Source organism: Microplitis mediator, chromosome 7 (genome assembly GCF_029852145.1).
Source record: "Microplitis mediator isolate UGA2020A chromosome 7, iyMicMedi2.1, whole genome shotgun sequence".
Taxonomy (NCBI): Eukaryota; Metazoa; Arthropoda; class Insecta; order Hymenoptera; family Braconidae; genus Microplitis; species Microplitis mediator.
Window position 1 is genome coordinate 2,949,674 of NC_079975.1, and position 25,610 is coordinate 2,975,283.

At 31.4% G+C, this 25,610-nt stretch overlaps 9 protein-coding genes across 14 annotated transcripts in view; 6 read left to right on the forward strand and 3 right to left on the reverse strand.

Annotated features, from left to right (window-relative positions):
- LOC130672097 (uncharacterized) overlaps positions 1-15,592 on the reverse strand; it is a 99,827-nt gene extending 84,235 nt beyond the window's left edge. For all 4 annotated transcript variants that reach the window (XR_008990623.1, XR_008990622.1, XR_008990624.1 and 1 more), the window contains exons 1-6: positions 15,243-15,592; positions 14,597-14,950; positions 13,844-14,180; positions 13,584-13,780; positions 5,388-5,590; positions 4,476-4,675 (exon numbers count right to left, since the gene is read on the reverse strand). Coding sequence is in view for 1 of the 4 variants with exons in the window: in XM_057476389.1 (XP_057332372.1) it covers positions 4,476-4,675; positions 5,388-5,590; positions 13,584-13,780; positions 13,844-14,180; positions 14,597-14,950; positions 15,243-15,476 (1,525 nt within the window). In the remaining 3 variants the exon portion in view is untranslated. The remainder of the gene's footprint in view (positions 1-4,475; positions 4,676-5,387; positions 5,591-13,583; positions 13,781-13,843; positions 14,181-14,596; positions 14,951-15,242) is intronic.
- Positions 371-1,556, forward strand: LOC130672114 (uncharacterized). The gene is made up of 2 exons (XM_057476415.1): positions 371-689; positions 768-1,556. Exons 1-2 carry the CDS (start codon positions 410-412, stop codon positions 1,157-1,159), a joined length of 672 nt encoding a protein of 223 aa, XP_057332398.1. The 5' UTR covers positions 371-409; the 3' UTR covers positions 1,160-1,556.
- Positions 2,425-4,429, forward strand: LOC130672105 (uncharacterized). Its single transcript, XM_057476398.1, has 4 exons — positions 2,425-2,641; positions 2,703-2,769; positions 2,877-3,214; positions 3,837-4,429. The coding sequence occupies exons 1-4, from the start codon at positions 2,602-2,604 to the stop codon at positions 4,139-4,141; spliced, it is 750 nt and encodes a 249-aa protein (XP_057332381.1). The 5' UTR covers positions 2,425-2,601; the 3' UTR covers positions 4,142-4,429.
- On the forward strand, positions 6,111-13,542 carry LOC130672094 (uncharacterized). 3 transcript variants are annotated; one of them, XM_057476382.1, is made up of 4 exons: positions 6,111-7,082; positions 7,175-7,284; positions 8,819-10,845; positions 11,102-13,542. In XM_057476382.1, exons 3-4 carry the CDS (start codon positions 8,997-8,999, stop codon positions 11,491-11,493), a joined length of 2,241 nt encoding a protein of 746 aa, XP_057332365.1. In that variant the 5' UTR covers positions 6,111-7,082; positions 7,175-7,284; positions 8,819-8,996; the 3' UTR covers positions 11,494-13,542. The 3 variants fall into 3 exon arrangements, with proteins under 3 accessions (XP_057332365.1, XP_057332367.1, XP_057332366.1); XM_057476384.1 differs by having other exon boundaries at positions 6,116-7,284; positions 8,819-10,686; positions 11,102-13,541; XM_057476383.1 differs by lacking the exons at positions 6,111-7,082; positions 7,175-7,284 and adding an exon at positions 7,776-8,428.
- A 498-nt stretch (positions 15,593-16,090) lies between the features above and the next one.
- LOC130672106 (very-long-chain (3R)-3-hydroxyacyl-CoA dehydratase hpo-8) lies at positions 16,091-17,411 on the forward strand. Its single transcript, XM_057476399.1, has 4 exons — positions 16,091-16,490; positions 16,561-16,681; positions 16,755-17,172; positions 17,246-17,411. The coding sequence occupies exons 1-4, from the start codon at positions 16,399-16,401 to the stop codon at positions 17,329-17,331; spliced, it is 717 nt and encodes a 238-aa protein (XP_057332382.1). The 5' UTR covers positions 16,091-16,398; the 3' UTR covers positions 17,332-17,411.
- Positions 17,394-19,068, reverse strand: LOC130672113 (60S ribosomal protein L30-like). The gene is made up of 3 exons (XM_057476414.1): positions 18,927-19,068; positions 18,664-18,809; positions 17,394-17,604 (listed from the first exon to the last, which is right to left on the reverse strand). The coding sequence occupies exons 1-3, from the start codon at positions 18,945-18,947 to the stop codon at positions 17,427-17,429; spliced, it is 345 nt and encodes a 114-aa protein (XP_057332397.1). The 5' UTR covers positions 18,948-19,068; the 3' UTR covers positions 17,394-17,426.
- On the reverse strand, positions 18,927-23,875 carry LOC130672100 (mannose-6-phosphate isomerase). Its single transcript, XM_057476393.1, has 4 exons — positions 23,600-23,875; positions 22,809-23,480; positions 22,198-22,365; positions 18,927-22,115 (listed from the first exon to the last, which is right to left on the reverse strand). Exons 2-4 carry the CDS (start codon positions 23,470-23,472, stop codon positions 21,727-21,729), a joined length of 1,221 nt encoding a protein of 406 aa, XP_057332376.1. The 5' UTR covers positions 23,473-23,480; positions 23,600-23,875; the 3' UTR covers positions 18,927-21,726.
- LOC130672103 (general transcription factor IIF subunit 2) lies at positions 19,565-21,707 on the forward strand. Its single transcript, XM_057476397.1, has 5 exons — positions 19,565-19,722; positions 19,816-19,967; positions 20,984-21,198; positions 21,296-21,439; positions 21,523-21,707. The coding sequence occupies exons 1-5, from the start codon at positions 19,565-19,567 to the stop codon at positions 21,679-21,681; spliced, it is 828 nt and encodes a 275-aa protein (XP_057332380.1). The 3' UTR covers positions 21,682-21,707.
- On the forward strand, positions 23,753-25,442 carry LOC130672109 (39S ribosomal protein L41, mitochondrial). The gene is made up of 3 exons (XM_057476404.1): positions 23,753-23,909; positions 24,644-24,813; positions 24,901-25,442. Exons 2-3 carry the CDS (start codon positions 24,654-24,656, stop codon positions 25,266-25,268), a joined length of 528 nt encoding a protein of 175 aa, XP_057332387.1. The 5' UTR covers positions 23,753-23,909; positions 24,644-24,653; the 3' UTR covers positions 25,269-25,442.
- Positions 25,443-25,610: the final 168 nt, after the last annotated feature.

Consider the following 25,610-nt stretch of genomic DNA (forward strand, 5'->3'; position numbering starts at 1 on the left):
ATGTACACCTATACCTATACCTATCGCCACATTGTTTGGTCTTATACACACATATATATAAATATATTGATACAATGAAGTTGGCCACAAGCATGACACTAACTGGCATCGGACCAAGCCCATAACCCATCAAGAGAGAGTGCAGAGCTGAAGAATAAACAGTTTACCAGCAGTAACAATAACAACAACAACAGCAACATTGACTTAGATATTGTTGATCGTGTAAACCTTTTTTTTTTTTTTACATACTCAGCCTTGTCGCGCGCGCAACTACACGTGTCATATATCTCAGTTTACTTCTGGGTGTGGTTGCGACAAGTTTACTCATACGACTTAAATTAATTTGTTAAAACAAATTACAAATATTTAAAGTCATTTTTGGTGTCACTTGAACACCAGCTCTGATAACATGAAGCAGAGAAGTTTGTCGGGTAACGTTGGGGTAGGAGTGTTTATAGTCGCGCTGGTGTGTGTTTGTGTTGCATTTGGGACACCTTCATGGCTGACAAGTGACACCAGAATCACAGGTGCACGGGTTGATAAATTGGGGCTCTGGACCCATTGCTTTAGATCCCTGGGAAATCCCCAGGAACCACCGAGTGCACCATCGAGATTTTTTGTTGGGTGTCGTTGGGTCTATGATCCATTTACTGCCGGGTATTCTGATATCAGAGGTTTTCTTTTACCTCGTAAGTTTTTTTTTCAATCATCACAAGTACTCTAATAATACTGATAATTATCAGCTGATTAATTAATTTTTTTTCCAGCATTCATGGTAGCGACCCAGTTCTTTTTCACGGTTTGTTTCCTTGGAATGGTCGTGGCATTTGTGCTGGTGTTGCTCTTTACACTCTGCAGTGATCCAGAACAAAAAAATTACGTGCTATTGATCCAAGTAATTGGATACTTATTACTTTTGGCTGGAATTTGCGGATGTATCGGGGTGATAATATTCGCCTGTCTTGGTAATGGGGATGGATGGATGCCAGGACATGAAAATAACTTCCTAGGATGGTCGTTTATCATCGGTGTTATTGGCAGTATATTAACAATTATTGCCGCTATTTTATTCCTCGTTGAAGCGGACATTCAGAAAAAAAAATTGCAGTATTTTAAAGAATCTCAAACGCGATTCCAAATGGACTCACCGACGGCGTAAAACGCCAGCGTATTTTATATGATAATTATTTTATAGCTTTTGTCACTATTAATTAATTAATTAATAAGGCAGCTCGTAAGTTTGTTATTTTCAAAAAGTAATAACTGAGATTCAAAGTAATTAACGACGTTGACTACGACATTAAAATAATCTCTTCAAATCCGTCCTTGAGAGTACAAAGACACCGTCCATTATATATTAGGTATATATATAAATATAAATACATACTTTAGCTGTGAATAAAACTTTTATCAAATAATTATTCACGTAAAAAAATGTATTGCGTAATTAAGTAAAAAATTTTATTTGATATTTCTACGATTATTTTATTTTTTACAAATAAAATAAATTTTTTATTCGTTATTTTTGTAATATATCGAAAATGAATTTTAAATTTTAAATAAATAAATTTTAATAACAAATTATGTCTTATTTTTATTTAATTAATTATGTAAGTTAAGGGATTCAATTATTTATTTATCGATTATTGACTTCTTTTCAAATTTTTAAAAGTTAATTTTTTTTTAATGTCTGATATTTTTGTACAAATAATTGGGTCTCATATTTTATTGGGTTGTAAAAAAAATGAGTATGAATGTAACCGACAATTGGGGATTTAAAAAATTTTTGAATTGAATGGAATTAAAAAAATTTTAAAATGCGAATTTAAATATTTGAAAAGTACGCGCGTTTTTTTTAAATTCATTATTTTAATTAATTAATTTATTTATTTTGAAATTTAAATCGTCTCATATTTCTGAGGTTTACATTCATAAAAAATCAAGGACTAGTTGAAATAAAAATCTGAGTAATTAATTATTTAATTCATAAACATAAAAATTAAAAATTCAAATTTGAAAATAAGAGATCCAATTACTTAATTTATTTTATTTAATTTATAAAAAAAAATTAATTGATTTCGCATGTCAGTGATCGTTTTGTTTAAGTCATCAAGATTTTTCGTAATTATTACAAATGTCATAAATTTATAAAAACCGTTGTCTAAATTACTGGTAACATAAAATTCAAAAAACGTTTTAAAAATTTATCAGCTGTCATAAATAAAGTACTAAGTATTACACATTTATTAATATATGAACAATAGTAGCTTTTACTTTTTGAAAATTATAAAATATTTATTTCAAATGAAAAAGTAAAAGTTCGGGAAAAATTGACAGATGGAAGTACGTGTACTTGCGCGCGCAACTAAATAATTCAATGAATTTTTTTACTAGTACTATAGTATGAAAAACCATTCATATTATAGTATAATACACTGATATATATGTATATATATAATGTGAGGTGTGGCTGCCTACTGACTAATTGTTTTTATTAAAATTTCATTTTTGACAATTACCCTAATTGCAGGATTACAAAAAAATAAAAAATTATTAATTAATATTCCCATTGATAATAATAATTAATAATAAATTTTAAAAATGGGCTCGCAAAATAATCAGGACTATCACCGAGCGTCAAGTAAGCAATCAAAACATTCAATAAATTTATATATTTATGTTTAATATTCATATATTTTTAGATGCGATGGTATTTGGAGGATTAATAACTTACGCAGCAGGTGTTTTGCTCGTTATGTCATTCACTAGGTACTACTATTTTTTTATTTTTTGTACGATTAAGATAAAATCTTCAATGGACACCTAGACTACTGGGTTATTTCTCATATTATTTATAAATAATAATTTATTTGCAGTCCGTACTGGCTCCAGTCATACCAAGAAACCTTCAGCGACTTTAAGCACATGGGATTATGGGAATATTGTTTCAAAGATTTTCGTTATCCATACAATCAATTGGACACCCTCTTCAATGGGTGTTATCACATATTTTCAAACGATTTTTATTTGATACGAGAGTGGCTAGTTCCGTTTTGGCTCATGTCTGTACAGTTTTTCGCAACTGTTGCACTTTTATTATCATTTTTTGGCCAAGCGATCATAGCTCTAGTTTTAGTTCGTTGGCCTCTGAGATTCGTTCTCAGATACGAGTGGATATTATCTTCAACTGTTTTTATTTGTGATTTAGTAGCTGGTAAATATACTTATTATTTAAATTAATTATTTCGCGTGACTAAATCCAAAAGGACGGATTTTTATACGTCCTTCTGACTTTAGACACTGAGTTTAAAACCACAAGGGCGTATGATTTTTTTTTTATTGCAAATTATATGTAGACTTATTCTAAAGCTGAAAATTGGAAAAAAAAATTTTAAAGCCAAAAGATCGCACTGCAAAAAATTTGCGGAGCGGGTGACTATTTATTTGATTTCTTCTGAATAAAATTCACTCCGGAGTTTATCTAAATATTAAAACTCCGGTTCTGAATAAATGCGGATTTGAATAAAATCTAGTTTACTCCAAAATCACTCCTCGAAAAAAAATTCCCTCTGTACTCCGTATACGGAGTGATTTTTTTTTAAACTCCGGGTGACGGAGTGAGTGCGGATTTAAATAAAATCCGTCTTCCCTCCCGATTTTTTGCAGTGCATATAATTTATCTACATGTCTTTGGCTTTCAAAATTTTTTTAAAATTTTTAGTTATAGAATAAGTCTACAAGGCGATCGACAGTGAAAAAAATTGTACGTCTTTTTGGAATCAGTAACGCGATTCATTATTAATAAGTTTATAAAACAAATTATTTTTTTTTTTAAGGATTTTTCCTGTTTCTGGCTGTCGCAATTTTCGGCGGTCAATGCTGGCGCCGTGATTGGTTACTTTACCCAAACTTCAATTACTTATCATGGTCATACGGACTCGCAGTAATTTCATTCATGTTCCACATTATCGGGGCATTTTTCCTCTACCTCGATGCCCGTGCCGGTTACAAATTACGCAAACAATCGCGTAATTTAGTCGTGCAAATGCAACCAAATCCTCAAAGCCACCATGGCTCACATCATGGTTCCCACTTTGGGTCCCAGCACAGTTCCCATCACCGCATGGGAGGATTTGTATAAAATATATCTATATAACTTATTAATTACTCTGTAATCGAAGCCGTCCATATTTTGTACTATTAATTCGCGCCACGAGTGTTAATTTTAAAATAAGAACACAAATATTTTAGTACACATACTTTTTTATACTTATAATGATAATAATTATTATTATTGCTATCGTTAATTATTAAAATAATGTAAAGTTATAATTTATAAGGTATTATAAATCTCGTAAATTATTTTCGAGTATATAATAGCTATTGCATGTTTTTAAAATAAATATATATGCAATGAGAATAGATTAAAGTATTATTTTTTAGGTCATGCAATAAGTTAAAGCGATTTACTTTACCTGGTACCAGGCAATTAACTGCAATGTCGATGACCTCGTTGATCGTTTCCAATGATGGGTTACCGTCCAGAATTATAAGTTTCGCTTGTTCAAATGCCGATCGATTATCTCGCACTAAGCTCGGGTCGATTGAGTTTAAAATATCCATTTCGCCAAATCCGAAACGACATTCACCGTCCACGTCTATTACTCCAGTGTATCTGCAGCGTAAAATTTAAAAAATAATTAATATTTATTATTAATTAAGTTATCAATTAATTAAGGGCATTCTGACTGTTCAGTTTTTAAAAATATTCAATTACTCAACTGTCATGTTGTCAAAATTTTATTAATTAATTAAAAATAAACTAGAGTATTAATGGAAAAAGGACAGGGCAGTTGCGATTGTCGCCGAGATATAGATTTTAAAAAAATTAATTATAGTTGACATCAATTAGGAGTAAAACGAAATTTGAAAAATAAATTCCAGTAAAATTTTCATGTCAATAAAATTCGAAATGTCAAATTTTGAGGGCTTAAATTTTATACCAAATTTTGTGACTCCTAATTGATAACAACTGTAAGTATTTTTTTAAAATTAATTAGTAAAATTAAAATGCTGGGGTAACAGTTTATCTGTAAAAAATTCGGAGTCATTACGGATTTTATTTAAATCTGAAATGTCCGAAACTCGGAGTTCCGGAGTTTAAAAAAATTACTCCGCATATGGAGTAAATAAGGAGTTTTTTTTCAGCGGAGTAATTTCGGAGTAATCTGGTTTTATTTCAATCCGCATCCACTTCAAAATAAACTTCCCTTCGGAGTAAATTTCACTCCGCAATTTTTTTACAATGCAAAGTAATTGAATATTTTTAAAAATTGGGGAGGGGTGGTTGTCTGAAAATGCCCTTAATAAAAAATTATCATAGAAACCTTGCAGTGATATTTCCATCCAATTTTTTAATATTTCCCCCTCTGTCAAATTTTCCAAAAATTTCAACCCCTGGTTCATCGTCACCAACGACAGTAATAAATTTAGTATTTTTGACTCCCAGCGCAGTAAGACTCGCCGCAATATTTCTACCCACTCCTCCAAAGCTTTTCCGACTCTTGCCTCTGTTTGTCCGTCCGTCAAACTAAAATAACAAATAAACTTATAAATAATTGTTGCCACTGTGTAAATCTAACTATAGTCAATACTAAATTATTGAATAAACAAAAGTTAACTTTAAAAGTTTAAATTAAACTTTAGCAGTAATTACTCATAATTGTCTTGTTTCGTTATTCGATAACGCGACCAATAAAACGTTACGTAAAAATTAATGTTAAGGTGGATGTCCTTAGCTAAATTTAAACTTGCCAGTTATTATAACAATAACTATGCAAATCCACTGTTACTTTTACTCGTACTTACATCTAGAGTATTTATTGTACACGCGATTCAATTAATAAATTCAATAATAAAATTCCGCCGTTTGAATAATTCCGCGGTTTTATTGTTGCCGTAAATTTTATTTAAAAAAACAAACTAATATTATTTTTATTCATTCAATAAATTGTTTATTCATCTTGAAATAAAAAAAACGTTTGTTAAAAAAATAATTACAGGATAGATATAGATAGAGATGGATATTGTGCGCAAGCTCTCAATATTGTAAGCTCAGTGCTCATGTTAAATAAAAGCACAGAGCAGTTGCAAGTACATTTGAAGGCGCTACTGTGTAGCGGTCGACACAGCAGCCAGGGAATGGTCACGATGATGACCACCACGACAAATGAGCTTTCCACATAAGCTCCGAAGAGGATTTTCCTATAAAATAATTGGGGTAAAAACTGTCTGCGCAAAAAGCATCAGAAACTGACGAGTGTCGGGTGTTGATTTGAACTGAAATTTCGACTTCGATTGACGGATACTTTGAGTGGGCGGTATTATTATTGTAAATATGTTTAAATAATTTAACAATACGTAAATTGATTAGTGTTCCGAGTGTGTGTGTGAGTGTGTGCTGTGTGGGTGTTTGTGTGACAATTCGTAAAGACCCGCGCCATCTTCGTGCCCGAGATTGGCCTTTCCGAGTTCAGTGTGTGCTATTAGACATTGTTCTAATAAAACACATACACGAACACACATACGTGCAATACGATAAAAAATTATTGATATAATACATAGAGTTGCCAGTGATGTCATTTTATTTTTATTTCAATCTACAGAACTCTGTAGATCGCCGTTAAAAATTCATGTAAAAAAGTTTTAAACACGCAAAGGAAAACTGATTAATAATTAAATAAATAAATGAATATCCATAATGTGTCAAGTTAAGAGCTTCGATTTATTTAAAAATAATAAAAAATTATCCTCTGATAAATTAACTATTTTACTTTCGAAATCCTGGAGTTTATTTATTGGAGCATCAGCTTGGACTTGTAATTACCCAATCTACCGGTGATTATCGATCATTTATAAATATATACAGTACCTGATAAATTTTTTGTTCATCAGGTGTTACGTAAAAAAAATAAATAAATATAACAAAGTATAGGAAAGTTATTTAAGGAATTAATGTATCAAGATAAATGATCTGGAACTGGAGAACAGACTTGCACCCATCAACGGGAAATGATTACTCGGTAATACACTTTATAAAACTATTATTTTGTGACAGTGGTAGTTGTTGTAACTTTTGTCGTAACAGTGTAATAATATTAAGTGGTGGTGACAGCGAGGATGGTGATGGTGACGGGGGTGGCGGCGGTGGCAGTCGTCCTGATACATTCATTAGACAACAGAGATATTATCTATCCAAAGGTTTTTTGACATCTCAGTTATATGGTTAGTATCATACATCTCTCAATTATCATACTTTACATAATTAAAATTATAATTACAATTATAATTAATAAAATGTAATTACGCGACTTTTACCTCCGCTGACTTGAATAAACCCGCCAATTAATGCAGTAAAAAAAAATAGTAGAATGAAATTTAAAAAAATAATCATGATTTAGATTTTGTAATTGAAATTTTATAATTAGAGATAACGAAATATATTAAAGCTTTTATTTTAATAAGCATAGTGTTTAACTTTAGAGCTTATATATATTACATGTGAGTTGGTTTAATCGATTGATGTTTATCGCGCGGTTAAAATATGGGTGGAGAAATAGGAGAAGAGGTGATTGAAATTTATATTACTTTTTTTTTTGGTCGTAAGATAAAATCATGTTTACGAGGGTAAAAAAAGTGGGTGATTGCGGGACGGAGGCTATAATACAAAGAGGAGAGACGTAAAGGGCTTTCTTTAATATACATGTATCTATATATACATTTATTATACATATATACAGGAACATATATATAGATTTTAGGGTTGCAAACTCGGCGGGAGTTCTAGGCAAGCAAATAGAGGTCAAAGGGTATATTGCATAACGATATAATAATTATAAAATTTGTTATTTTAAAATTCATTAATTATCGGAATCTGGCCGACTATCAATTAGTCACGCATGCATTTATACACTTAAATACCCAATACTCATATAAGTAAATTTTTAAAAAATTACTGCCGCGCATAAAATTTTTATTTGGTACTCCCGTTTATTTGATTAATTCAATGACATAAATGTAATGTATTTAGTAAGGATGCATGTGTTGTAATTTTACACGTACAAATATTGCCTCTATAAAGAACATAAACACGTGATAGTGTAAATTATATTTAATATCTTGGCAAGAGTAGCGACATTAATATACCGCGCGCACGATATAGTGCCATTGTGTGCTTTAGGAAATGTAACAGCAATTGGATCGATGATAATACACAATACAATCAAAGTTATATGTATATAATACAGATATTACTGGGTATAATACACAGCCGGTGACATTTGATTAACTATAGATTTTTTATTTTTATTCAAATGAATATCGTCGTCGCCTTCGCGCGTGAGACCAAGACATTTGTTAGCAAATCAGGGTACAGTTTAATATATATATTATTTTTAAGTCCATTCTCAGACAGTGCTACCCACTTTTTCAAAATTTTCAATGACTCAATTGTCGTAAGCGTATCAAAATTTTATGTTAATTCAAAAAAAATTACTTACAATTGGCATCAATTGGGAGTTAAACGAAATTTGGAAAATAAATTTTATCCTAAAAAATTTGAAAATTCAAATTATAAAATTGACATGAAAATTTGACTGAAATTTATTTTCAAAATTTTATTCAACTCCTAATTGATATCAATTGTAAGTAATTTTTTTTGAAATTTTATAAACAGTGGGGGGAAAGGGAAGGGGATTGTCTGAAAATGGCTGGAAATTCAAATAATTTAACTTTATAATTTAATATTTTTGGATTACAGGGCATTACTTGATCAACATACAGCTCATGTGATAAGACAACGGTCCAGTCTTAGAGCTCGAAAATCCGCCAAATAAATAATAATATTAATAATAATAATAATAATAACTTATTATTATTATTATTATTAGTAATAAAAGCGATAGAGTTAAGAGATTACTTGAGAAATTTGATAGAGTATGATGGTGATGCTGCTGCAACGTCTTACCGCCCCACAGTCGACATACTCTTTGGAAAATAAGACTAATTATTTGTGCGATTATTTTGAAAAACAAGATAATAATAATAATATTAACGATAATACTATTAAAAATAATAATAATAATAATCAGCAGTTACTGCTGCAGCAAATTTGCTGTGACAACGAGTTTAATCCAATTGATATAATTAAACCAATTGATAATTCGCATTACTCTAATAATAGTTATAATAATAATATATACAGTGATAAAGATAAATTACGACGTACAAACGTTTGCTATCACAATAAAACTGTAATTACTAATAATAATAACAAAAATAATAGTAGTAATAATAATAATAACAACACTTATAACGACGAAGACACTGAAGACGACCAACAATTATTGGCACGAGATAAATTTCAAAACAAAAGACATCAAGAGACAATTATAACAAACAGTTTAACAACCGCGTCGACGACAACCGCAGGCACAACAATAACAGGGACATCCTCCGCAGCATCAGCAGCATCTGCTGCGGGTGCGGGTACGACGACGTCCTCGTCGGCCTCACAAGGACGTTTTTGTCCTCCTGGTCAAGGTGTCGCGATGCGATATTATCGATTATGGATATACGCTTGTAATATAGTTCTTCTTGGAAGTGCTCTCGGTTTGGCAGCAGCGGTTGCTCGTACTCTGGTATTCACCGGCGATCCACGTCGCTATTTAATACCCGGGGTACCGCGGGCACTGGATCCAACGGCATTGTACGCTTATCTCGCGCTTGCCACACAATTGGGACTCGTACAATTACTCGGTTGCATTGCCGCAAGACGTCTCAGTGCACGGCTCCTCAATGCCTATTGGGTACTCCTACTTGCGCTGCTGTTCGGTGATACCATTATAGGGGTGGCTTGGATATTTCGTTTCGAGAGAATACGAGCTGAGTTACGACCTAGTTTGAGATTGAGATTACAATTAGAGTACGGGAGAGATTTACGGTTCAGCGATCAGTGGGATCAATTACAGAGGGATTTTTCTTGTTGCGGTATCGTTGGACCGAATGATTTTGATGGGCAGTTCAGTTATCCAGACACGTGTTGTCCAGTTGTGGAAACAATTATCAAGGACACTATCACCGCGACGACTGTTTTTGACAGTAAAACCAATCAAGGAAATATAATATACAACATCAATGATACAAACATTAATATCGTTGGAATTGGCAGCAATAATGACGATAATGACAACAATGTAGGAGACGAAGGTGGTGGTGGATGTCAACAACCGTTCGCTAATGGCTGCGAAGAATATTTGATGAATTGGTTGAAAAAAACAGCAGATTTTTTATTTGTCCTCGGCTACTGCGTAATGGCATTTGCGAAATTGTGTTTCCTTGGAATTCTCAGATACGAGATAAGGGAGATGATACAGAAAATAAAGTTGCTCAGAGAACCACCGCCGCCTGCAACATCAGCGTACATTCAATCACTATGTCAGCCAATTCACGCACCACCGGCAAATACCGCAGCGACAACAGCCGCTACGACAACAATTACAGCTTTGACAGCAGCAACCGCGACCAATACTACGACAATGATGATGATGACTGGCTCTGATCAAAGGGGATCATCCGCTGGTAGTTGCGGTGCTGGTGACAATGCTGCGGCAATGGCATCAATCACAGGTATGGGTGATTATTCAATGGACAATAGTAACATGTACTATGGTGGTGGTGCCGGTAGTATGGGTGGATCCAGACGCACAACATTACCAATTGTCGTATCCTCTTTTTGTACCGCTGATGCTGTCATTAATAATAATAGCAAATCACCATTTAATTTCGGTAGGAATTAATCACTGCCATCTTTCACTTCATTGCTTTCCTACAAGCAAAAAAATATTTATTCACTCAGTAGCAAATCCTATAGTGCGCACTAAGGCTTGCATGGTATCTAACTTATTATTATTATTATTATTTAATATTATTATTATTATTGTTTTTAAAATAAATAAATTACCACATCACTCATGCACATCATGCACAATTATATAAAAATGATATAAGTTAAGGATGTGTATGTGTTTTGTATGATAAACAGGTAACAACAATATACCTCAACTGCCACCAGCTCAACAGCTAGTTAATTATCATCACCAGGACTACCCGACTAGTAATAAACACTCATTTTTGTACACAAGCAACATCCAGCAGCAGCAAGACACCGGTGCCGACAGCGATACCAACAGTCACTGCGCTCTGATACTCGAGGAATCATCAACCCCTACACCCCCGGTGACCCAACGCAGCAATTGTCATCATCCGCTGATCACCAGCATGCGTGACAACAGCAAAAACAAAAACAATGGTAACAATAATTACGAAATGCGGGAATTCAACCGGCGGTATCTGATATCAAATGGTGATGCCTCGAGTCCCCAAATCGCCAGTAATCCCGGTGTAAAAATCATCAGTCAAAACAAACGAACTTGACTATGGAGATGGTGCCGGGAAATTTTTAATCGTTTTTTTTACAGAACTAATAGACCTGTCGAGCTTGCTTCGAGCTTTCACAAATAGATTAACATAAATAATTAATTAATTAATGATAATTAATAATACATATAATTAATCATTTTTTTTTATTATTTTATTTATTTTTTTTTGTAAGTGAGTGTAAAATAAATGATATAAAGACTGAGAATTTTTGCGACGGATTCGATTCTATCGATTATTAAAAATATTGCAGGGTAGTGATTATAAATTTTTGTTTACTTATATATTTATTTATTTTTTCTTAATTATATATATATAAATATTTAAGATGATAATACTAGTGTATAGTGATTATGAGGTGAATAAAGTGAATAGTAGAAAGTCATTACTAAAAGATATTACTGCCAAGTCGCGGCTTCCAAAAAAACCGCGCGCGGAAACGTACACATGTCTCCAGTGTCGCGTATAGTAGTCGGAAATATAAAAGTTTGAAAAAGTTAAGTTAAAAATCACGTAAAAGTTATGTCACCTCATTGTCTTTATTATTGAGAACGACCAAAATTAATAATATATATTAACTATAAGAAATTAAATTATAATTGCGCAAATAAAAGTTGATTAAAAAAAAAATAATTATATAATTGATGATGCTTACGAAACTAATTTTAGACATGTGCGTACTGAGCTTTAGTTAATTTAAGCAAGTGTGAGAGAAGAGAGTTCCTTATATAAATAAATTTGTTTATGTAAATAATTGCTGAACAAGGCTCATACTAAACCAAAATTGTATAAAAAAAATTTAAAAAAGAAGAAGAAAATTTAAAAAAAAAGAAATTTAAGTACAGTAAAATGTAGATATGTTTGTAATTCATATTCTTCTACGTAAAAAAAATATAAATGAAAATGAAAAATGAAAAATAAAAAACAATAATTGCGCGCGCAAAAGTTTTGCGACAAAGCTGCGTTTTATTGTTGGCTATTATTTGAAATTTAGTTTTTTAAAATTTATCGCGATATGTATAGAACATCTCATTGTAAAAGAAAAGTATGAAGCTGTTTAAAAATAGTTGTTTAGATGAAACCATTCCATGGAAGCTTTAATCCCTGCCGTCATTCGTAAACAGAGAGTACTTGGCTACTTTGCGCACCCAAAATAATAAAAAGAAACACTTAATATGTAACGAGTAAGATGAATACTTAATAAAACATGAGATGGGAGCTTTGAATATAGTGCCTGCTTTATAAATATATGATATTTAAAAAATATATATTAATGTTATGATAGTTTTACAGAATGCGGTCTATTTAAAGTAGAAATGTAATAACAAGATCAATAAAAATGATAATATATATATGTATTATTGCATATATGTACTTGTGTATGATCGTAAAACAAAAATTGTGTAAATCTTAAAATAAGCTTATATAATTAGTATATATTTGGATGTATGTAAGTATGTAGAGACGAATGTATAAATATATGAGTGTGGAAAACGTCAACCATCAATAATAGAGAAATTATCAAGACTGCTTTCTTATATCCTTGCTTTGCTTTTATATATATACATATATATAAATATCAGTATATATATTTATATGTATGAATTTATTAAGTGCGCGGTTTAAACATCACACTCATTGCGCGTATGATACTGAGTGTTGTGAGTACACTGTAAAAAATTCGGAGTGAGTTCGGAGTCCGAGTTCTGGAGTTTAAAAAAAATCTCTCCGCATACGGAGTAAATGAGGAGTTTTGTTTATCAGCGGAGTGATTTCCGAGTGATCTGGATTTTTTTTAAATCCGCATTTACTCCGAGGGAATTAAATAAATAATCAGTCATCTGCTTGACATTAACTCCGAATTTAATTCGCGTTCACTCCGTAAATTTTTTGCACTGTAAGATTTAAAAAAAAAAAATAATTGCTCCAATACTGTACTTATTATAATGATGATGATGCTAGTCATGTAAAAACTAACGTATGCGTGTAAGTCGATTAACATTAATCTCGATTATATGAATAATATATATATAATAATAATAAATAAATAATTCGTTATTTAGTATAAATTATTTGTATTTACTTACTTTTATAACCGGCTCATCCACTTGTAAAATAGTATCTAAAACAGCCCCTCCGACAACAACCACTTGATCCTTTTGATTGACAGCTGCTGATGGTGCTGGTGAACCAGTAGTGGGACTGGATTGAGACGAGGATAAATTTGAAAGTTCGGTGGCGATGTCTGCGGCGACTTTTGCATTGTTTTCGATAAGTATTTTATCTGATAAAAAAAATTATTGTTATTATTATTATTTCTTTTGAATATAAAAATTAAATCACGTACTTGATAGCAATGACCTTCCGGCGGTGAGTTTCGTGACTCTCTTGAGAAGATATGGAGTCACATTTTTTCCAGTTATTTTATTAAGATCTGCCTCTTTCAGCGCTATTTCAATAAACTTTTCAATCTCCGAAGGATCGAGAGCCGCATTTTCAGGAATTGGAACAGCGAATATCGAACCTGAGTTAAGTTTCATATTTCTCTGGACATTTATAAGTTGCGCGGCTTCACGAGCACCTGGTACTGTCACCGGTGATTTAATATTGTCGACAGTTGTTCTGCTGTAAAATGCCGGGAACATTCTAGTCCCTATTGATATCACTGGTACTCCATGTGTTTCCTATTTGAATTGATCATATGTAATGACATTTTTCATGATACCAGCAGAACTTAAAGCTTCAGTGTCTCTACAGCCAGTCAAAAGAATGCCTTCAGTCAGCGGACAGAAACAAACTTGTTCCGTCTCTGGGAACTCTGATACTTGTCATTTGTTTAGTAGTAATTTCAGACCATTAATGACACACGATTGGTCTCCAATTAACTTGTTTCTGACTGGCTGCTGACACTGAAACTTTGTTCCAATGCCGGTAATCATGAAAAATCTAGTGCGTGACTCAGTACGAAACACGATTTCAGACTGCGGGTGATGTCAGTCAACTTCACCCTGGTCTGAAGTCGTTTGGTTTCATCCCTTGTCACACAATATACTTTTAAAAATATTTATTATGTAATTAAAGGCAACATGTGTATGATTACCAAGAATTCTAAAGTCTTAGGAATGTCTAAAATAGCTTTGACACCAGCACAGACAACTGAAACAGGAGTTTGGCTGAGAACAATCAGATCAGAGCTGATATCGAAAGTACTTTCAGCGTTCCTATGAACACCTCCGATACCACCAGTTGCCATCACAGCTATTCCTGCCAAGTTGGCCAGTGTAACAGTAGCTCCTACTGTCGTTCCACCATTGAATCCACCAGAGACTATCGAACAAATATCTCTCGCTGAACATTTTACGGCATTTGACTTTGCTAGATTATGGATCTGCTCTTCATTCATTCCCACGTGGATTTTCCCATCAATTATTCCGATCGTTGCCGGTACTACATTCTATAATTTACAATAGACTATTTACGTCACCCCTTACATATTTTATAAAGGCTCTGTTACAATAATAATAATCCACTAAAACTTCCGAGGATACAGAATTTAAATTACATGTTCTGCTACATCATTAATCAAAAAGTTTTGTCTCTTTATTGGGTCTCGTTCAAGTATATGAAGAACTCCAGTAAATCCTAGTAAAGAAACTAAACTTTATGATTAATGATTTATGTAATTTTTATCTTGTATTCACGTTAATTTTAATTATCAATAAACAAATAAATAAATAATTAGTCACCTGTTTTTTTATAATGGCTTCAATATTTATCGCGGTTATAAAATTATCTGGATAAGGCATCCCGTGGGTTATTATTGTTGATTCTAATGCAACAATTGGCAAATTATTTTTTTTACCAACAATAACCTCATTTCCATAAATAAATCTGTCATTATGAATTAATTTTTTTTCAATTACTTTCCATGGTTTATAAAACGCGCGGTATTTTTTTAAAATTCCAGTTTTCCAAAACATTATTTTTATATTATTTATGTCAGAACCAATTAAAAATTATAATAAAAATTCACCGGGATCCAATCTGTCAATCAGCTGTCAATAATTTTCTCATGTTATGAATCTCCGACATTTAAATTTTCCCGCCTTTGGAATCAAACTCATGAGCGTGAATATTGCAGCTTAATAAGTAGATAATTAATAAAATTAAATTAAAAAAAAATGCGCATTTTAAAAATTTTGAAATTAATAAGTGAATTTTTTTTAAATATTATTTTTTAAATTATTTCCTCTATTTATTTGTAATTTAAAATTTGTCTGTCTGCTACATTCACACTCATTACGCGCGATATTTATTTTGAATTTCCGGATTTCAAAAATGTTAATTATCATATTATTTATATCAGTAACAATTAAAAATTCACCAGAATCCAATCTGTCAATCAGCTGTCATTAATTTTCTCACCCTACAAATTTCTGACATTTAAATTTTCCCGCCTTTGGAATCAAATTCATAATAACAATAAACCTGATAATAATAATAATATAAATACAGTTGTTACATATATATATGTAGATTGTTATTGTTATATATATATATATGTACATAAATTGTTTTTTTTTGTTTTAGGTTACTAAAAAATTACACTTTATAATTATATATATTCTCAAGCCGAACAATGGTGAATAGTGAATAAATAAAATTAAATGTGTACATTAGTACACAAAATAAATTTAAAATAGAAAATAAAATAAAAAAACTCGTCATACAACTTCTTATGTAAATTTTAAGTGCTGATGTTTAGTTTATGAGAAAGGAAATTTTTAGTCGGGTCATAACGCAAAGTCATTTTAAGCGGCGACGACTTGGAGACTTCTTATAAAACAAAACAAAATTTATTTATTTTATATATTAATTATTTAATTTAATATTTTAATAACAATGGCCGATAAAACTAAAGCTAAGCAACCTCACAGTATAAGTACAGTTGGAAAAATTTATCTCATACTTTATAATCTCATCTTAGTAATTGGGTAAGTGTTACAAAATCATTACAGTTATATGATAACTCAACAATTATAAAATATAAAATTTTTTGTCCAGGTGGAGTTATATTCTATGCCTTCTCACGCGTTATTATCTGACGAATGATTTCTCGGGTCAAAGTCTCTGGGACACGATTAAATTATCACTGATAATATACCAAAATGCTGCTGTTTTCGAAGTTACTAAAATTTTAATTAAACATTTTAAATTTTAAATATGAAATATAAATATTTATTCATATTTTTATTTAGATATTCCATGCGATCGGTGGTCTCGTACGTTCGAACCCAGTGATAACGACGTTCCAAGTTTTTAGCCGAGTCATGGTAGTCTGCGGAGTGCTGATAGCAACACCACCAGCAGTAGCAGCAGCATCAATTGGTCTTCCGATAGCGTTGTTCTCCTGGTCCGTCACTGAAATTGTAAGATACGGATACTACTTCGCTAATCTCGTTGGATTTGTTCCCCACTTCCTGGTGTGGCTCAGATACACGACCTTCATAGCATTGTACCCCATTGGAATCACTGGAGAATTATTGTGCTTCAACGCCGCCCAACAGTTTGCACAAAGACACCCTGACTTATGGAGTTACGCGCTTCCTAACACATGGAACGTGACATTTAGCTACCACTACCTTCTTCTGTTTGTCATGTTCCTTTACCTTCCTCGTAAGTGATGACAAATCAAATTTACTACAGCTTCGACCAAATCTGTATACTTATCACTTATTATTTGTTTCAGTGTTTCCTCAAATGTACTTACACATGTTCGGACAGAGAAAGAAAATTCTGGGTACCGGTTCCTCCAAAACTCAAAAAGTTCACTAGATTTATTGTAAATTTAAAAAATATCTGCTCATGTATTTAAATACATTAAATAAATCAACAAGTTTTATTTTCATTTAAAAGTTTATTGAATACAATTACGCTTGGTCACCAGTTGGCATGGATTTGATAATATCTGAGTTACCAGGATCGGTGATTGATAGAGTACATACTCGGAAGTATTTACCACAAGCGGTACCAAGTTCGATGTTATTACCGGTGTAATGATGGACTCCAGTCTTAGCTAACATCGCATAGTATTCAATTTCTGATTTCCTGAATCATTTAATAAATAAAATTAATTAGTTATCAATATTGAATATTAAGTAAGAAATAATTTATCAAGAATCAGGTTAATCAGACCTAGATCTTTTACTTTCCAATTCTTTTCTTTCATTCCCGGAAACACGTTCACTTGTCATTAATGCCTGGTTCTCCAGACTATAAAATCTTAACCAGGCAGGGACCCAGGCATTGATGACAACGAGCGTTTCGATACTATTACATTGTAAGTATGTCAACGTCCATAAAAAAATTTTTATACAATTTTCAATGAACATGGTAAGAATGATTAATATATCAGTAAAAATTTTGATTTTATAATTGTATAATAATTTTTTCATGATATTGAAGTTAGCAGACAATTAGTAATTTTCGGATTTTTTTTTTCACCAAAGAAATTACAAAAAAAAAAACTAAAAAAATACACATATAGAAAATTTAAAAAACTATGGGTGCAATTTTTAAAAATATTTTTTTTTTTATTATTTATCGTCTAAAAAAAAATCAAAAAATTATTAGACATCTGCTAACTTCAGTATCATATTTTTTCATGGACATTTCGGCTGCCCAATTTAAAAACCCAGTAAGGGACAAATTTTTTAGTACTTTTACTTCCAGTGGAATCTTGTGGACATGATTCAATACATATTTCTAAAATTTTATTTATTAAAATGTATTATGGGTCGTCTAGATGTACCTGAAGAAGTTTGTGGTAACCCTGAAGTGAAATAAATATTTAACATACAAAGAATTATCTACCTGAAGATCGGAACGTGTTTCGCACAATGAAAAAAAAAAAATTAAAACTTTAAAAATCTACTGAATGACTAGATTTTTTAAATGTTTCGCAGATAGATGCTGATGTCAGTCGAAAATCTCAGGCTACCCCTCAAGCAGCCAAATTACATAAATTTTATCATTTTTTTTGCGCGAAAAACGTTCAGGTCTTCAGGTACATAAAGAAGTTGGTCTGATCAACCTGATTCTTGATAATTATAAGTATGAACTTGAACAGTACATCAATTGTAAAAAATAATTTATTTCATTTTTTACCTAAGTGGTGGGGTATTGTTGGCGATGATAACAAGCTTAGCTTTGCCTTGACGCAGAGATTTTAAAGTTTGTTTGTATCCCAGAACGTATTTTCCTGATTTCATTACCAACGCAAGCCTGGAGTTGATGCTCTCCATCGCCTTTTTCTGAAATAAATTTATTTATTAATTAATTAATTAATTAATTAAAATTAAAATTAAAATTATTTAAAGTAACAAAGTGAGGTTAACACGTGGCAATAATTGTCATTGTAAAATACGTACTTGTTTTTTCTGCGCAACCATTTTGCTGATTTATTTTTAATTTCACTAAAAATAAAATTAAATATTTAAGTACTTTTTGTACTTAATTTTTATTAATTGTAATAAAATTAATGTCAATTATGTGCCGAGCACAAGTTGATCAAAGCCGACCCTGAGATTAGGATGGGGTAAAATTGTCACAGGAAGAGAGCGCACCTCGGGTGGCTTCGGTTTTTTTACCCCCTCTGGATTCTAAGTTCTAAATGTTCTCCCACTTTTTCTTGCGCATGCGCAGATTAAAAATGATCAGTAGTGGGAGCGATTTCCGAAGCTCGTTCTTTTTCTGAGGGACGACTTTACATGCAGAGAACATTGCGGGCCATTAACTAAGAGGGCGGCTCAGTGACAGTCACGTTGTCATATATTTATATAAATTTGAGGTTATAAAGTAGAAAAATATAAATCAAGATCTGGTTGAGTGATAATCAAGTGAACGTGCGTTTCTGTGTTGATAAAATATTATTTATATTATATATAAATATATAAAGTCGATAAATAATTAAAAGAAATCTGCGGACTGATAAATTAAAATTTAATATTTTATATAAATAAGTATATAATATATTTTGTTATCGCAATTGTTGAAGATAAATAGTAAAATGTCTGGAACAAATAGTTCATTAACTCACATGGAGAAAGATTTAGATCTAAGTAATGTTGGAAGAGGAGTCTGGTTGGTCAAGGTGCCTAAATATATTGCTAATAAATGGGAAAAAGCACCGGGGAATATTGAAGTTGGTAAACTAAAAATATCCAAGTAAGTATTTTTGTAAGCTTATATATTTTTAAGTAATTATTTGTATTTATTTATTTATTTAATTGATTAATTATTTGCCGTTTAAATAAATAGAGTGCCTGGAGAAAAAGCTGAAGTAACACTCGGACTATCAGAAGCTGTCTTAGCCTTGAAGGATCCTGGTGAAGAAGACATTCCAAAGCAGCACAAGCTAGATGTTAGTCAAGTAAAACATCAGATGCTTGGGGTTTTCTCTCACATATCACGTAAGTTATAATTACATTTTAAAAGCATTTAAATAACTCAGGAAGAGAAAAATGAAACTTCGAAGTTTATGAATATTATCTGATTGAACAAGAGGAACAATTGGACACTAATATAATCCGCTCGTAAACTCTATTGAGAAAAACAATGGAGATTAGTAAATATTGACCCAGGTCGTTAATAATTACTAAGTGGTTAATAATTACTAAATGATTAGTAATTACTAAATGATCCTGACTAAATGAAGTTAGCAGACATTTAAGAATTTTTGAATTGTCGTTTTTTAATAAATCATCTGCAAAAAAATAATATATAAATATGCACATGTAGAAAGTTTAAAAAACTACAGGTGCAATTTTTTCAAATATTTTTTTAAAAATTTTTTATCGTCTAAAAAAAAATCCAAAAATTATTAGACGTCTGCTAACTTCAGTATCATAATTACTAACCATTTAGTAATTATGATTCTGAAGTGAGCAGACAATTAAAATTTTTTGGATTTTTTTTTTCAACAAATCAATTACAAAAATACAACAAATAAAAATATGCACATGTAGAGAATTTAAAAAACTACAGGTGCAAATTTTTCAAATATTTTTTTTTCAATAATTTATTGCTTAAAAAAAAATCCAAAAATTATCAGACGTCGGTTTACTTCAGTATCATTTAGTAATTACTTAAGTGGAAAGCCACGTTGTTTCATTGAAGCCAAAAAACTAAAGATACCTAGGGCATGTTCAGAAATTCATTCTGGAAGAGAAAGATGCAGCTTCTACGATAAATGTAGTATCGAGTATTATTTAGTTCCTCTGGTTTTAATTAAACCACGTGACTTACCACTTACTAATCATCTGGATAAATTTGTATCAATCTCCAGAGTGTTTTTCTGAACATGACTGATACTGCGTTTACCGCAGAAGTTGCATAGTTCTCTTTCAAAGTAAATTTCTGTACTCGCTCTTGTATGTCGTGCTTTCATTGATTGGAATTTTAATTAATGTGTTTTATTTTTTCACAGCCTGCAATAATTCAGATGCGGTTGTACCTGAGGGAGATAAATTGTGTATGGAGGGTAAAATTGTACAGAAATTAGAATGTCGTCCTTATGCAGACAACTGTTACATGAAATTAAAATTATCGAGTATTAAGAAAGCTGCTGTTCCCGTCAGAGCTATTCAGCAGTTATCTAAAGTTGTACATAATTTCAAACCAGTATCTGATCACAAACACAATGTAAGTTTTTTTTACTCTATATACCGAACAATAAAAGTGTAAAATTGTTATTTCATTTATTTTTATTTGATATATAATTGTAATTTATTTTTTTTAGATTGAATATGCAGAAAAGAAAAAGGCTGAAGGTAAAAAGATGCGTGATGACAAAGATGCTGTGCTGGATATGTTATTTGCAGCCTTTGAAAAACATCAGTATTATAATATCAAAGATTTAGTCAAAATTACTCGTCAACCAGTCGTAAGTTTCAATAAAATTTATATCAATATAATTAATCAATATAATAAATATACAATTGTCTTATTTATATTTTTTATGTACAGGTGTACTTAAAAGAAATTTTAAGTGAAGTTTGTAGTTACAATATTAAAAATCCACATCGCAATATGTGGGAATTGAAACCAGAGTATCGTCATTACAAAGCCGAAGAGAAACCCGCAGCTGATGCTGCTGTTAAAGATGAGTCTGAAGATTCGAGTTAAAGTTAAATAAATAATTAAATAAATAAATTTACGGTGTGTTAATAATTAAACGTTGGCACATGCTTGGAAAATTAATGTTTTATCTTCATCTAAATTTGTCACCGTCAACTCAACATTGGCAGCGATGAATAATACGGATCCACGTCTATAAACTTTATCAGTAATTTTTGCAGACCCGTGGATAATTATCAAAATAGAAGGCGAGTTAACGGGAATAAAATTGCAACTTCCGGTTACTTCAATTTTGTTAACAGCAAAATCTTTGATAGGCGGTTTGAATGTCTCTGTAAATTCATTCAATCGTTCTGGTTTGAATTTGTCGTATGACTGACTTTCGTACGACAGCATTTCAATAAGTGTCGGTACGTCTTTGAATTTTGGAGTAAGTCCGGCACGTACGACATTATCCGAGCATGCCATGCACTCGATGCAGTCTTTGTATTGAAAATACATGAAAAATAAATAAATTATTTTTGAAAAAACTCTACTTATTTAAAAATTAAAAAAAAATCCTACCACCAAATAGATACGCGTGAGGAACATTCGGGCCAAGATAAAGCGCTTCTCCAGGTTCTAGTGTTATGTAGTTGAAGAAATATATTCCAAAACATCCGATGTCACCTGGAAAATCTTTATGCAGCCTCTCGAAAAGATTTCCGTTTAATTTTTCTCTACTGTCGTTATCTATAATTTTATATAAAAAATTAATTTTACTTTAATTTTTGTTCAGGGAAACTTTCCGTACCCTGATAGCCAAACTTTCTCTTCAAAAACTTGCTGTTCAGTGTTTCCGGTCAAGTTAACGTCGAGTTTACGTCAAGTTCTGCTATTCCAAGTTTTTACTGTAATATGAGTTCAAGATGAAGTACAGGTTGACGTAAATCTACACCCGTAATAGGAGTATGTTGAATCAGAAAAGTGCGGGAAAAAATTTAAAAGCAAAAGTTGATTTAAATTTGACAGAAAGTTATAAGTAAAAAATAAAATCAGCAAAACTTTACTTCCAAGTTACCGTCGACTATTTGCGCCATCAAGTTTTTGCAGGCAACTTGACATCTTATTTCGGTTTTAGATTTCCGTCAACTTGGCTATTAGGGTTCATTTAAAAAAAAAAAAAAAAAATTCACCCATTTGAGATAATCGATTTAAAAAATTGGACAATTGTTGAGCAACGATATTCGAATTTCCATCAGTAGTCGCATAAGTTAAAAGAGCTTTAAAACATTTTTTTAAATGAGTTTTGGCATCATCATTATCTTGGCAGTGATTTAAAAAGTCATTTACCACATCCTGGTCACCGCAAAGTGCAACAAGCTCGGGGATTGATTTTAAATGATAGCAGATCTCCTGCGTGGGTCGGAAACCGCATAAAGCTTGGAAAGGTGTCAAAGCAATTGCGAGTTCCGGTTTATGATTAGGATCTTTATAAATAGCGGGAAATAATTTATGCAATTCGGCAGCGTGATCTTTGGCTGGATGAGCTTGAATAGAAAGAGCTTTATCAACAGATAAAACTTTAAATAAAAATGGTAGAGTGTTTCCAAATATTTCTGTGACTTTATCACCCAGAATGTGACTATTGGATTCTTTGCTGACGAACTCCGCTAATGATTCTTTGGTAGTTTTTATAAATGACGGGCCATTTGGGTGTGTTCCCATCCATAATTCAGCATATGGTTTATCGTCATCGATTTTTACCTCAGGGGATGATGATTTTATGAGCTGAGCGACACTGCTCGTCATCCCTTTCTTACCCCAGTCATAATGTTGAGCCGCGCACTCCAATTCCATGCTCTAGTCTAAAATTAAATTTCAAATTGATCAATTTAAATCAATCAGTGTTACATAAATCAAAGATAAGACAAAAGGTTTTAATTGAAAAAATTATATTATTTATTTAAGTCATAAATTTACCTACCTTTGGTTTAAATAATAAAATATGATAGTTAATTAAAATCTATAAATTAATTATTTCCTTTGATATCTTCCTGTATTTCATCAGCACATATATGGAGTATGCACACGTAGACGAATTAAAAAATCTAGACAAATACCGCTGTCAGTTTTATCTACACATGATAAAAAAATTATCAACCGCGGTCAGCGCATGCGCCGAATTCCCATCCCCACTTTGTGTCATTATTTTCTAAATGTATGTACTTTTTTAAGTACATAACCTTTATAGTTATTTAAAAAATTAATTTTTGATAAAATTGTTTAATTAATCGGTGAGTTATTTATTTTTATCTGATAATTAAAATTTTATTTTTTTTAAACTTTTAAATACAAAGTTACGAGTGTGAATTTAGCAGACGTCGGACAAATTTAAGATTATTAATAAATAGAATAAATAATTGATGAAATGAAATTTTTAAAAACTCCGCATTTAAAAAATTAAAAAATTAATAAGTAAATTTTTTACAATTATTATTTTTTAAACTATTTACTCTATTTATTTAAAATTTAAAATTTGTCTGACGTTTACATGAGTGTAAATGTAGTAGACATTAGACAAATTTAAAATTATAAATAAATAGAGTAAATAATTTAAAAAATTAAATTTAAAAAAAATGCACTTATTAATTTTTAAATTTTTTACATGTGCATTTTTTAAAAATTTAATTTTATTAATTATTTACTCTATTAATTTATAATTGTAAAACTGTCTGATGTCTGCTATTCTCACACTCGTGACGTCTACTACATTCACACTTATTACTGAAGTTAGCCGACGTCTAATTTTTGAATTTTTTCCAAACGAATTATAAAAAAAATATTTTAAAAATTGCACCTGTAGTTTTTTAAATTTTCTATATGCGCATTTTTTTTAAACTGAAGTAGAAAAAAAATGCGAAAGTTTTGAATTGTCTCTTACCTTCAGTTCAATTGTTATATTTTGTGATGACAGTTAAAAAAAAAAAAATTTTATAGACTTTGTTTTACTAAACACTATAAATTTTAGCTTCAGCAAAATGTCATTACCAATATTGTCATTTATTCGAAGAATATCAACGTCAAGTGTTCTTGGTAATAAAAGAAATCCTAGAAAATTTTTATTGTACAACAAAGCTGGTTCAAGAGCATTCAAAGAACAGCAGAAAATCAAACCTCATCCATTAATTCCCATCAACAGTGAGTACCAGTACCAAACTCCGACGAAAATTAAAATATTTAAATAATGTATCAATAATTATTTGTCTGCGTAATTTAAATTCATAGAACGAGGATGTAGAGACACGGGAATTACAGTCAATGGACAATTCATAGAAATCCCTGAAAAAATACCCGAGCTGGTAGTACCAGATCTGACGAACTGCGAACTTAAACCCTACGTCTCTTATCGTGCTGAAATCAAAGAGCAGCCCGAGGTCACAGCGCAGTGGCTATTCGATGCAATTTACGCAGAGAAAATAAAAAAAGACTTTAAGGAAGGAAAGTTAGATGATGCAGGACAGCCTCTGGAGCCGAGTGCCGAGGAATCGTTGACAGCAGAGGAGGCCCAGCTGCGATCACGTCAGACAGGATGCGATCTATTTCTACACGATGCGCCTCCACCGCCACCGAGACCAGTTCAAAATGAGCAGTAGTCATTATCATCTAATTAATTATTATTATTACTGTTACATTAATTAATTTTTTATTTTCAATCTTTATTATATATATCATTTATTGTCGTAGAACGTGATTATGTAAGTATTTTCACATGTATTATTTGTTTTGCTGTTTAAACAATTTCATGCGATATACTACAAACTAATGGACCTATTTTGTCGTTTTTTTTATAAATCACCATCATAAAAAGCGATTCGCAGACTTTTAAAAAATTCTAATAGCTTTTTTGTATATATTTAGTCAATAATAATAATAATAATAACTTTAATATTATTAATTATTGGTAATCATTCATTATTAATTATTAATAATTATCT